Source organism: Condylura cristata, unplaced genomic scaffold, assembly GCF_000260355.1.
Source record: "Condylura cristata isolate star-nosed mole 26May11 unplaced genomic scaffold, ConCri1.0 scaffold00001, whole genome shotgun sequence".
Lineage (NCBI taxonomy): Eukaryota > Metazoa > Chordata > Mammalia > Eulipotyphla > Talpidae > Condylura > Condylura cristata.
Window position 1 is genome coordinate 68,400,179 of NW_004567102.1, and position 14,083 is coordinate 68,414,261.

Below are 14,083 nucleotides of genomic sequence, written 5' to 3' on the forward strand. Positions count from 1 at the left end.
TATTCTTATTCTCTTCATGTGGAGTGAAAAGCAAAATAAAGTCAGTTCTATACCCCCAAATTATAGGACAACACAGAATTTTTTTCTCAGAATAACCACATTTTGACACAGAATTTTCAAAAATCAAATTATTCGGAAATTATGATTGAGATTCTTTCTGTAAACATTCTAAACTAGTCTTAATTTTTGTATAGTTTTAGTAGTGAATAAAGTTTATTAAGTTGATCTTGAAATATATATCTAACAAGCAAATTTTAAAAAATCTATATGGTGATTTACATATTTTGTTAACATCTTCAGAAGCATTATGAATAATTTCATCCATCACTAGTTGTGTTGTGAATTTAGTTGCTATTTATTAACTACTTAATACTTGCCAGGCATATCTGTAGGTACTATAGGAAAGACAAGAAAATGTTCAAAGAGATTACTCTGGTTCTGAAATTTAATCCGTGTCGGTCTACTTAGAAAATTGATCTTTTTGTGAAATTTTGCCATTTTCAGTATGGGTGGAACTGGAGTAGATTATGCTAATTGAAATAAGTCAGAAGGAGAAACAAATACTGTACGATTTCTCTCATACATGAAATATAAAGAAGTAAAGCAAAGACACAAGCAAAACTAAGCAGCATAAATCCTAGAAATCTGACCACAGAATTGCAGCTACCAAAGACAGGGTGCAGTGTGGTAAATACATTGGGAAAGGTCTGACCTGTAACCCTAGGTCATCTAACGTATTGTGAGCCAGTGTTAGCACAATAAAAAATCTAATGTTAAAAAAAATTAATCTTCTCTGCTATGGCTTTAATTCTTACAAAAAAATCCTTTACCATCTTTTTTTAATTTAACTTACACTGTGCTCCTGTACTTATCATTATAAAAAAACAAAATGTTACCCAGACAGTAATCAAAGCTTGTGAGTCGTTATCAAATTATTTTTATTTTTAAATGTTTCCTTCTTGTCAGAGTCGTTATCAAATTATTTTTATTTTTAAATGTTTCCTTCTTGTCACTACCCAAATAATTCTTAGTTGTATGTTAGTGATAGTATGGCTAAAATTTTGTGCTCTTAATGTGTAATCAGTAATTTTCAGTCTTCCATGTCAGTTTTCATAATGACTCTTGATCATTAAAATATATTATATTAAAATGGTTGATCATAATTTGCTTAGTCAGTTCTCTACAAAGTTGAGGCTCTTTCTGGGTTTTATTATCACAAATAACACTTGTGATTCTTTTTGAGGGATATTTATTTCTTAGGAAGGTTATTATTGGGTAAAAGAGTAAAAATATTGAGAAATGGCCCTCCCTGGCGGTGCAACTGGTTAGGACGCAGCACTGCAAGCTACCCCACAGCCACTTCAGTGCGCGTTCGATGCCCAGTCATTGGGGTGATCCACATGGCGCGGCAGACTTCTCCTGACCCGCTGGCTGCTCCCCTCAGCAGTGTACTTCATTGATCTGCCTGTTCTGCTCCCCACTCTGTCTCTGGTGAATCCTCTTACCGCACTTCTGGCCTGTATCCCAGTTCTGTATGTCTAAATAAATAAAAAATATTGGAAACTTTTAGACTACACTAGTAGATTGCTTTCTTAAAGTATTAGAAAACATGGCATTATTCCTAACAATTGAGTAAAGAAAGGTCATCATTTTCTAGCCTTCTAGTCACTGAATATTGTCAGTATTTGATAATTTGATTATTGAAGATGTATACAATAACCCAAAATATATACTTGTTGCTTAAATTTACATATTCTGGCAACTGTCAGTGAACACTTTTTCCTGTGTTTATCATTTTCATTTTATATATGGTTTGTTTTTATACACTTTCTTAATCATTTATAACATCCTTAAATTTTACCAATTTCTGTGTTTGCAATAAGCATAATTATATTCAAAATATTCATTAATTGGTTGTATCCTTTTACTTTTGGAGGTGTTTTTCTCTATTCAGAAATAAAAAGTTTAGTTTTGTTTTCATGGGCTGATTCTGTGATCCCATGTCTTTGTAATCTGGTACAGTGTCTTTACCATTTACCTGTTAGAATGAAAAGGGAATCAGATTGTCTCTTTCAGAAGAGCCCATGGCAGTAAGGGGGAAGTGGCCTTAAAGGAAATGCTCAGTCACTGTTCCTTGGGATGGAAGGAGGGAGATCTGAGGCAATTGCAGAGTCTTGGCATCAGCCTCAGTTGTTAGTGACTGCATTTATCCTTGCTTTGTATCCTATGCAGCCCAGAGCCAGGGTGGCCCTGGGTATTGGGCGAGGGAATAGTTCCCAAGGCCAAGGACCTGGAAGTCAGCTGGGACAACAGCACCAAGTCAGGGGTCAGCAAAATCAAAACCTGGGTGAGAGACCAGGAGGAACCAGTCTGTAAGGAGATAAGGAGACAGAAGAAATATGAGGGTGTCAGCTGAAAGGAAAATGTTGGCCTGTTACTAGTCACCATTTCTCAGGGGCACTTTCTAACCTAGGTGGCATTTTGAAGTCCGGAACTCCTGCATACTTACCTTCCTGGATTCAAATGGTACCTTGACACCTTTCAGCGTGCTTAAGAATCCATTTGTCCTGCTCTCCACTTCATTTGTACTTTATTTATTTATTTTAAGATTTATTTATTTATGCACACAGAACTAGGGTACAGGCCACAGGTGCAGGGGTGGTGAGAAGCTTCACCAGAGACAGAGTGAGGAGCAGAACAGGCAGATCAACGAAGTACACTGCTGAGGGGAGCAGCGGGCAGGTCAGGAGAGGTCTGCTGCGCCATGTGAGTCAGCACAGGGGTGGGGATCAAACTCATGATGAAGTGGCTTTAGCTTCTTAGTGCTGTGCTTTTAACCCACTGCATCACAAGGGAGGGCCTCATTTCTACTTTAAAGTGGTGTTACTTTTCCAGGTGACACATTCTAGTGTGGGAATATTTTTCCTTACAGAGTATGTCACATCACATTTATGTACATGTTCACACTACTATTTTATGACCTACTTTTAAGATTATTTTTTAAAAAAGCTCTTGACCTGTGTTCCACGTTTACAGATAAATTCACCTTGCATTTCACATTGTAAATCTCCTTTGTCATTTTAAAAAATGTCTTCTATTTTGTTAATAAAAATAACAAGGTTTATTGTAGAAAATGCTATAAAGCAGAAAACATTTTTGGGGGGTGTCTAAGAGGAGATTTTGGAAGGTGTTTTGCTTTTTTGGTGTAATCTTTTATTATAAAATACATCCTTATCTTTGAATTAAAAAAAATGCCTGTATTTCTTAGAGTTTTTAAAACTTTCATTTTTTTTTTGGAAAAAATCTGTAGTATAAAGACAAATGTTTCAAATAATTAATTGATCATTTCGTATAGTCTGTTGACAGTTGTCTTTCACATATTTATCTGGGAAACCTTCTTTATTGTAATAGTCTTATTTTCATTCTCTTTTTTAAAATTAGGCTTCTATTTTGTATTCTTTAAAACCAAAAAATGATCACCTGATCATTCAGCCAAATTTTCCTGTACTTCCTCAAATTATTTAAGTACTTTAGAAAGTGAGTGTCTCATGCAGACTTAATGTTTAATCTGTGAGCTGCATAATGGCAGTCTTCTCTCAACTGTCATATTCTAGATGTTTACTGCAGACTGTAACTCAGATCTACCCTCAGTTGCCTTTGTTTATGGGTAGGACTCCTACACAACTGTTGACATAGTCCAATTTCTCATGATGTGAATTTTAACATCAATATTTCTATCAAATATGGCAACAATACTAATGAATTTTGTTGAGTAAAAGTAAGTCTTGTAAAGCCTACCAACTCTCATGTAAACCATAATAATGTTTGAACATTCTGGAAATGCATAAAAGTAACTTTTTCTTTTTTCCTTTTTGTTTCTATCCTCTTGCCCTAGATAGTTCACTGTTAACTGAAGGGAGCTGTTTCTACTTGGGATTGGCAGGAGAGGTGAGAAAACCACATGGAAGACTCCCAGGATTTAAATGAACAATCAGTAAGTTTGAATTTATTTTCAAGTTTGCTGGAAAATGTTGTGGTAAGACTACTCAAAGTCACCCTAAAAGGACTATATTGTGAATTTTTGTTAAATATTTTAGTTGACTTTTTCTTTTGCTCAGGAAGACCATTGGTAAACCTTTGTAAATTTCTGCCAAGCATACTACATTTTGAAGCCTTCCTTGATTCTCTGCTTGTAAAGTCAGTACTAGAAAGACTAGAACATTGAAATTATGCCAAGTATTTTAGACCATAGAAATTATTAACATGGATCCTTTATAAGATTTTATACTGAAGGTGTTTAGACAGTATGTATATGATTGGATGTAGAAAGTGGAATAGAAGAATGTGTATCAGCAGCGTGCCTGTTGTTTATTTCAGGGATGGTAACTGCAGTCCACAGGACTGTCATTATTTTACTAAGCTCTTTGCAGAGCAAAGGCTGGCACCAGGATGGTCGTGATCATTCTAAGATTTTCATTTCCCAGGGGGGAGGATTTAGATGGCCTTTTTTTCTAACACTGTGATACTAGTTCTATAGTGCATAAAACTAATGTCAGGGGAGCTCTGTCCCAGGTGGTCTGCCCATTGATGACTACTGATGTCACAGTAAAGAGATATTACAGCAGACTCCACATTCAAGTCTTTAAGTTACATAAAACAGGATCATTTATTATATATTATTTTTAAATTCCTCATGGCATCATTATAGGAAAGATGCAGTGGTTACAGAGCCATAAAATTATAAAAACATGCCAAATTTTAGAGATGTTACTCCTCAAAAGTTACCTGAATTTTTATAAAAGCAAACAAATGGTAATTTGGGGACAGGGATTTTAAAGTATGTTTTTTCTTTTTTTGAACATTGATTATCAACCTTAGTTATAATATGGAGGGGCAGCCATGTCAATGTATATTTACAAATCCTGGTGGTGTCAGAGGTCCATCAGAGAATCCTGTCTGTTCCTGAGCTAATGATGACATCTGACTGATAACAAAGCATTCATTGTGATGGTTCATGAGAGGGGTATTTTTTTTTAAGATTTATTTATTTATTCATACAGAACTGGGGTATAGGCCAGAGACGCGGAGTGTGAGAGGATTCACCAGAGAAAGAGTGGGGAGCAGAACAGGCAGATCGATGAAGTACACTGCTGAGGGGAGCAGCGGGCGGGTCAGGAGAGGTCTGCCGCGCCATGTGGATCTCCTCCGGGGCAGGCAGGGATCTAACTCATGCGGAAGTGGCTTAAGCTTCTTAGTGCAGTGCTTTAACCCGCTGCGCCACGAGGGAGGGCCGAGAGGGGTATTTTTAATCTGTATTTTGTTACAACACACTGAGGGTTATTTGAAAGTGTGTGCGTGTGGGTGTATGTGCACGCACACTTCTTTGTGTTAGAATGCTGTCCTTTTAGAGATTGAGGTTTTCCTAGACATGAAACTTTCAGAGCTAAAGCCAAACCTCTAATTAAACCAGGATGGTTGATCCAATTAATCATCCCAGAGTGTGTGTATGCTCAAGAATGAATTTTTGTTTTCAATGCAGTGTAGGTTAAAAGAATACATGTATTTATATTTAGCGTTAGAATGAAGTTATCCAAGATGCTTTGTACCACCTTTTACAAAATCAAACAAGTACTTGTAAACTGTATTCCTCCTTGTGTGTGTTTGAGGTAGTTTTTTTCCTGCTTGGTGATGCTAGTATGCAGCCAGGTTTGAGAACTAAAAACCTAGGAATAGTCCTCCAGCTCAAACCCAGCTGTGGAATTTGTGATGAGATGAAAATGGAGGAGACTTAAAAAGACAAGAATGCCCACGTTTTTCTCTTCTCTTCTCCCTGCATGCTCCACCTGGAGGTTATGACCTGGTCAGAGTCAAAGGGAAGCACCTGATCTATGGTGTAGTTTATGGGTCCTCAGAGCAGGTACTTCTGACTTAAACCACAGGGTGCTGGAAGTTTGTGTCACATGTTAATGACTTCACTGCTTTGATCTTATAAATATCATAGCTTCTTTTTCTTAACATGCTTAGACTTAAAATAGCATATAAATCAATCTGTTCATCTTATTAATGTACAAAAGGGTACATGAGATTGCTAAATGACTTTCCCATATTTGCATGACTTTAGGTAAGCCTAATGTTGGGACTTCATACAGGTCTTCTGGCTCCAAGTCCAAGCTCTCTCCATAACATCTACATGCCTTTATTGTGGCTGGGGCTTCCTTATTTTAACATTCATAACCTCAAAAAATAATAACCCCATTTACATTGGAATGATTTCTTATGAATGCAACCTTTAAATAACTTTAAATCTTGCAGAATATAGTAATATCTCAAAAAATTTTGAAAATGATTTTTAGTGTTTATTAACACCTAGATATAGAATTAAAAGAAAGATCAGGATGAGAAGGAATTTATTTAGAATCTAGCCATTTTACTTAAAGAATTACTTTCCTAGGCATAGAGCTAACCATAGGTGCTATTTATTGTAAATGTACACACTGTATAATTCTTATTCATTCACTCTCTACAGTCCTTACTGTGGTATCATCCTGTAATTGTTAGAATCACCATAGGGAAACTATGGCTTACAGAGTGTCAAGCTCACAAACTGTTGGGTTAGAAGTGAACCAATTTACTGGTTTTAAATTCTATAATACATTTCCATGATACAACATAGCACAGTGGTTAAGGGCTATGAAGTCAGACATCCCTGACATTTAAATATTTCATCACCATTTGGAAATATGGAGGGAGTGGTTTGTGTAGGGCGTGGTTTCAGAAGTTTTGTGAAGGGTTCAACACATGCCTCACTTAGAATAAATGTTTCATGCATGTCAGCTGCATCACTATTTACTTGACATATGCATATGCTCTTGAATGAATTTGATTCATTGCCACCTTCTGGCGGACATCCCTGTCTGGAAGTACAGTCTAGCTCTATGGAGTTGGCAGGTGAAAACTGAACACACTAGCTCTCCTATCTCCCAGTTTTATCTCTCCCATTCTCCCCTTCCAGTATTTCCCATCTCAGGGGAGGGCGTATTCAGTTTCTGAGTAGTTTTAGTCAGAAAATAGGTAGTTATCCTTCTTTTCCCTTCATTCTTGTCACAAAGTTCTATCTGTCCTTAATTTTTGTTATCTTAAAACTGTTTTCTTCTCTTCCAATTTGGACTTTATTTTATTGTTCAACTGTATTTTTCTGCTTTAAATTACTCCTGTGTGGACTTTCTTACATAATTGGTCTGATCACCGCACTCTATTATCTAACATCCTTCACAGACTTTTTTGCCTTCAGAAGTTGCAAGTGAGTAGTTAAGGTGCACAAGGCTGAATTGCTTACCTGTATCTCTCTCCACTTAATTCTGGCTTCTTTTGGTTTCTTGAACCTTGTGGGTTTCTGAGGTGTCGTTGCCTTTGCTATTGCTAAAACCTTGTCCCAGATTAGCTTCTTATCTACCAGGATAACTTGTAAATCTCAAAAGATCTAATTTAGGATTCACCTGAGCCTCCCAGATCCCTCTTTCCCCACCCCCTGCTGGGTCAGAGGCTCTCACATATGTTGCTATAACCCTTCAGCATTTATCTCCCTCACAGAATTTTCTCTACAGAAATGAAATCTTATTTCATTTGCTTCTTGTATTTGCTTCTCAATTAAGTCATTCACTACTTGAGCATAATAGCCAGTCCTGTTCATCTTTTTAGAAAATTTCTACTGATTTCAATAAGTATATTCTTCAAAAGTTTTTACATGCTGTTACGAAGATATGTTAATAACTTATCTGACTAGTTTCAGAATGTGAAAATGTTAATCTGATATATTACTGACACAATAATTCATGGTTTATTTACAGTAAAAATGCATGTAAAATGTAATGCTAGTTTACATGTAATAAAAACAAAATTTGGTACATACATGATTTTTCTTTTCATTTTATTGAATGTTATGCAATCTAATTTAGAGGATCTAGAAAGTTTTAAGATATAGGCAATGGAAATAAGATTTAGCTTTCATTTTTATCTAAAATCCTATAATCAAATGTCATAATTGTTTGGAAGAAGCTTAAGTAGATCCAATTCTAGTTTACTACAGTGTTTGGCCAAATGTTCTTGTTAATAGAAATAACAATAACAATAGCTGTGAATCTAGATTAAACAAAGTATCTGTACTAACAATTGAATTACACTCAATACTATGAAATATATTCCTTATGTCAAGTAAATGCTGAGTAGTATTTATTGTTTTTATATAACTTCTAAGCTATCTGTGCATATATAGATATTTTAACATCCTCTTTTGGTGGTGCTGGATATTCTCACAGATCCTTTTTGATCCAGTTCATTCATCTCAAACTGAGGGAGTGTCTAGTATAAATAATCATGATGCTGGAAGGATTGAAAAGAATTTAATTTTAAATATAACATGGTATACAATGAGAAAGTAGTTTCTACTAAATAAAATGAAGTTTTGGTATCCAGTAGCACTGAATATCTGAATATTATACATAAGTGGGAATATACCTACATCTTTCAACAGTTATTGAATCAGTTTACTTACATTATTGGTGTCATACTTCAATTAGTAAAGTCTCAATTAACTCACATTCAATAGATACATATGATACAGCATATGTTTCAGCATTATTTTTAGAAATTCATATATGTTTGTAGATATTAGCAACGTTTATTTTTTGGACCAAACCTGATAACATACTGAGTGTTAAAAAATCTGTAATTAGTTTAATAAAATAATCTTTTCTGTCTTTCCCCTTTGCTTTCTTAGAATAACAGCTGCCTTTAGACCATTCCTCAGATCTCTGGCTATATAAACTTACATAATATGTAAATGAAAAATATAAAATATATACAAAATACATCTTTTTTTATATCCACTATACACCTTTACAAATTGTGCTGGCCTCTAAACCTTTTGGATATATTTCTGACAGTTGTATGGTGTTTAATATATCATCCAACTTCATCTAGACATAGTTTCAGAATCATGAATATCTGTCAGTATTTCAACACAGTACTGGAAAATAATTATTTTGGTAAATTTCAGTGTAAATCAGTTTTTTTCAAAAAATTTTGTTTATATGGTATTTTCAAAATCCTAAAATCTTATAGTCTATAGCTCTTTTCCTTGATTACACTAAAACCATTTGAACAGGGTGCATACTTTTTTTTTTTAAAGGCTTATTTATTTATACATACAGAACTGGGTTACAAGCCAGACATGAAGGGGTGGTGAGAGGATTCAGCAGAGACAGAGTGGGGAGAAGAACAGGCAGACTGATAAGGTACACTGCTGAGGGCAGCAGCTGGCAGCTCTGCCGCGCCATGTGGATCACTTCTGGGGTGGGGATCGAACTCATGCTGAAGTGGCTTTAGCTTCTGAGTACTGAGCTTTAACCCAGTGCGCCACCAGGGAGGGCCCCAGGATGCATGCTTTTAATTGTACTTTATTCAGAGATATGCAAAATCAGTTATTCTTCTTAAGGTTATAAATCTGTTTGAAATAACTTGGTATTTAGTGAGAAGAATTATGTTTACAACAAATATTTCTTACATATCCCATCACACACCATTCAACTTGACAACATCTTTCGAGTTCAGTGAAATTCTGCTTAAAGCTGAATCGTTTCAGAACAGCTGCACACCTCAATTTCAATGTGCAGCATTACTCTGCAACTATAAAACAAAATACCTGCACTGTGAAATTATTGATTACATTAAGTACATTAAGTGTATCTTAACTTTTATTAGTCCCTAAAATGTATTCTTTCATGTTATACAATTTTTAACTATAAATATCTGTATTTTTGCATGTGTTATCATGAATTAATAAGACTCCATGATTTACCTTATATGACATTCTAAAATTATAATTTATTGAAACCATAGATGCATATATGACTGTTACATGTAAAGAATAAAGTCTCATATTATATAGAGCATGGATTGTGATTACATACTCTATACATACAGTCAAGATGTACAGAGTAAATATAGTGTTTTTCTGCCATCAACTGTGGTGAGTTGGTCACAGTTACCTGTGTTGAGAAAGAACTTAAAGTTATTTCCTGGTTCATTGAAGAATAGAATTATCAGTTTGGTGCAATTTGCCATAAATACAGCAAGGAGGAGGGGTAGTTCCAGAGTCTTGTACCTGCTGTTTCTAGACTAGATCATTGTCAGCAATATTAAACGTTTTATTTAGATAGTTTAGATGCACATGAGACCTCTGTTATCTTTGGGTAACAAAAGTCTATTATCTGAATTTGCAATATACAAATTAAAATGAAAATAACTTACAAATTAAAACAAAACTAAACAAAAATAAATTATTAATGTTCTTATAAATGAATTAATTTATGAATTAAAATGAAAATAACTTTTTTTAAAAAAGGTTTATTTATTTGTGCATACAGAACTGGGGTACAGGCTAGAGGCTCAGGGGCAGTGAGTAGCTTCACCAGAGACAGAGTGGGGAACAGAACAGGCAGATCGACGAAGTACACTGATAAGGGGAGCAGCGGGCGGGTCAGGAGAGGTCTGCCACACCATGTGGTCACCTCCGGGGCAGGCAGGAATCGAACTCATGCAGAAGCGTCTTTAGATTCTCAGTGCTGTGCTTTAACCCGCTGCACCACCAGGGAGGGCCAAAAATAACTTTTTTATATTGCAAAGTGGAAAATAAATGTAATGTAATTTTTGCTATATGTGACAAATGGAAGCTATTCACTGGTGGAAAAGATTTACATTCATTATTAAACACCATGTTTTGCATTTTATGACTTTTTCATTTAACCTCACAACTCCTGTGGCAAGCTCTGTGAAGAGCACAGTGAAGCTAAACTTAAAGATCTTACTCAGGGCTGTGACGGAATGAACCCTGTGCTGATGGATTGTGAGCTCATACGGTCTTATTCCAGGATCCATGCTGCTAAACACATTATCTTACCTGCTTTGATCAACTTAATAGTTTTCAGATCTGTCAATGTATGCGGTGTCTGAAAGTATGCATTAAAACTCTACTAAATATCAAGTATTTAAACAAAGACCACGAGTTTCAAATATCACGGGTCTTGGTGAGAAATGTTATTACACCATGATTAGAAATCAGCTCCATGTCTTCCGCTGTATAATTGTAAATATTGTGAAAATCAGTCATAACGGAATAAATGAAAATTGGGATGATAATTAAACCAATTCAATTATACAAAGGTTCCTCAATCTTTGTCAAAAACTTTGCTATACTAAGGATAAAAGAAAAATCTAATACAATTTCTACCTTTCCCTAAACTTTATATTAATAGAAGATTTTAAAATGTTATATCAAGTTCTAGTCTTAAGTTATTTCAAAATGAGCATTTGGAAAGTGGCTACTAATTTATCCCATGCACTGCTATAATTGATATATGATATTAGATGGTGAGCTATTAGTGGACAAAATGAACAGGGTATTCTTGTGGATCTTATATCCTGGTGGGAAGGAAAGCATTTAGTAAGTACAGTATTTTAAATGATACTAAGTGCAAGGAAATAAGCAAGATAAAACAAGAGAAAGAGGAGAGGTTCTGGGGGAAGATAGGGAAAGCTTTGTTTTTGGAGAGTGCTCAGAAACCACTCTTGCTTTAAATAAGACAAGGTAACAAACCACCTGGCTATCAGGAGAAGAGGATTTTGGTTAAAAGGAATAGCACCTGTGAAAACCAGCATGCCTGATGCAAGAAATAGAAGGCCAGTGTTTGTGGCTGTGGTGGAGAAAACCAAGAAAGTCAAAATAAGTAAATGGAGTAAGCTCTTGGGGCATTTAAATAGCAACTTTTTCCTACCACCCTTGCATCTGTAAGCAGTATATTATATGTTGCTACATATAACTGTAGGTTGCTACAATTTGTAGCTTCTTCCATGTGCTTTTGTCCAACAATCACATGGTATATGGGGCTACTGATTATCACCTTTACCTTTCTTAGAAAAAAAAAGAGCCAGCAGGCAGCTGTATAGACATAATTCACTGTACATTTTCATAAAAGTAACAAAAACCCAACAGATATTTCAACAGGTTGAAATATTCAAATGCTATTTATTACTTCCTTATTGCCATCTGTGTGGATATAATCTTTCGAGGCATTCTAACTTAGAGAAGAATTGATTTGTGTCAGGGTTTCTCAGCTTCAGCTCTATTCATCTTTGAGGCCAGGTGAATCTTTGGTGGGTGTCCTTGTCATTAGTGGACATTTGGCAGCATTTCTGATACCTACCCACTAGATGTCAGTAGCACTTCCCTCCCTCTCCTACTCCCTGTGTGATAACCCACAATATTCCCAGATGTGGACAGGTGTCTTCTTGGGGAAAGCCAAGAGTCACAGTCCTATATTATTTCTTCTTACAATGGGTTATTTGTTTATATATTTTCTACCTGCAGAATATTTCAGGAGGTTTACCTGAGTGGTTACTTTCCTGATAACATATTAAATCACTGAGATAAGTGGGATGAAAAATCAAATGCATGATAACAAAATTAAAGAAAGCAAAATAACATTTATAAATTAACAGTTTAGCCAATTAATTACCTTGCTCTCAGCAGGGAATGTCTGTTCATCAAAGGCCTGGTGGCACAGCAGGTTAAAGCACAGCACTGAGAAGCTAAAGTCACTTCAGCATGTGTTTGATCCCTGCCCTGGAGGTGATCATATGGCGCAGCAGACCTATCCTGGCCCACTGCTCCCCTCAGCAGTGTTCTTCAGTCGGCCTATTCTGTTCCATACTGTCTCTGGTGAATCCTCTCACCGTCCCTGCACCTCTGGTCTGTATCCCAGTTCTGTATGCATAAATGAAATAAATCTTAAAAAAAAATTACAGATGGACTTGTCATGTCCTAAATCGGCCTTAAAAGACCAGATAGATTTGTATGGACACAAGGAGGTCAACCCTGGCCTGGTGAATAGCAAGGAGAAGGACTCAGAAATGCAAAATACAATACAGTAAAGTTTGTACAGGTACTATGGCTAGATTGAGGATTATTGAAGAAGAATCTCTGTGAGGATAAAGATGGAGAGTGTAGGGATGTGTTGCTGGGCTTCTGAGGCCAGACTGAAAGGAGCTTCTTAGCCATGTTTAGCTATTTACATGTCACTGCATGAATTACAGATGTACAAGAGACTACCCTATCCTTTCGGACTTTAGTCTTGGACATAATGAAGAATCACCTAGTCTTTGAGTAAATGGGTCAGAAAAACAAATGCAAAGTAGAAATATTAGCGATGGTATAAAATAGAAGTGTTTCTATTTAAGAAATTTTAATTTTTTAAATTTTTTATAAGTTTAAGAAATAGAAACATCAATGATGGTGAGCATAGCAGCTGGCTCAAGGACATTGAAGCAATTAATGTATCAGCTGTCAGAGGCCTAAACCAAGGATGGCAAACTTCCTCTACAAAAGGCAAGACAGTAAACAATTTTGGCATTTCTGGCCATCCCGTCCTGTACAATATTCACTTCTGCTGTTGTAGTATGAGAGCAGCAGAGCTACATGAAGGGGCGTGGCTGTTCCAATACATCTTTACATAGGCGCCAGGCGGAGGACCATACTCGCCAATTCCTGACTTAAACTAATAATGCAACAGTGGAATGAAAACACATCAGTGAATGAGTGAAAGTAACTTGAAAAGAAGCCTTGCTTAATTTGTTAACTAACCAAATAGGGTTAATCGTAGGATGTGGTGACATACAAAGCAAAGTAAAGCAAGGTTTGGCTTAGAGTTTTCAGTTAACCAGTAAAGTGAACTCGGGCAGGTGTGAGTGACTTGGGATGGCCATGAGGAGCAGAAAAGTATTTTTCTTGAGGCTTTACAGGTAGGGGAAGGGACATCTGGGAAAAGGGTAGAGGGATGAAGCTACACCTGGGAGAATACTATGTTTATGTAGTGGAAGGAGAAGAATCAGGAGAGACTAGGAAGAGAGTTAAGGAAGGAAGGAAGATTCAAAGGAAGATCAAATTAATACTGTCTTTAGAGTGAACAACCAAGGAAAATTTCAGGAGGGATTGGTTAATATTATCTGACATTTCAAAGGGTCAAGCAGA

At 36.0% G+C, this 14,083-nt stretch overlaps 1 protein-coding gene across 3 annotated transcripts in view; it reads left to right on the plus strand.

Moving 5' to 3' along the window:
* Positions 1-3,891: 3,891 nt before the first annotated feature.
* EYA4 (EYA transcriptional coactivator and phosphatase 4) overlaps positions 3,892-14,083 on the plus strand; it is a 193,775-nt gene continuing 183,583 nt past the window's right edge. For all 3 annotated transcript variants that reach the window (XM_004673863.1, XM_004673864.1, XM_004673862.2), the window contains exon 1: positions 3,892-3,994. In XM_004673863.1, coding sequence (XP_004673920.1) covers positions 3,962-3,994 — 33 coding nt within the window. In that variant the 5' untranslated portion in view covers positions 3,892-3,961. The remainder of the gene's footprint in view (positions 3,995-14,083) is intronic.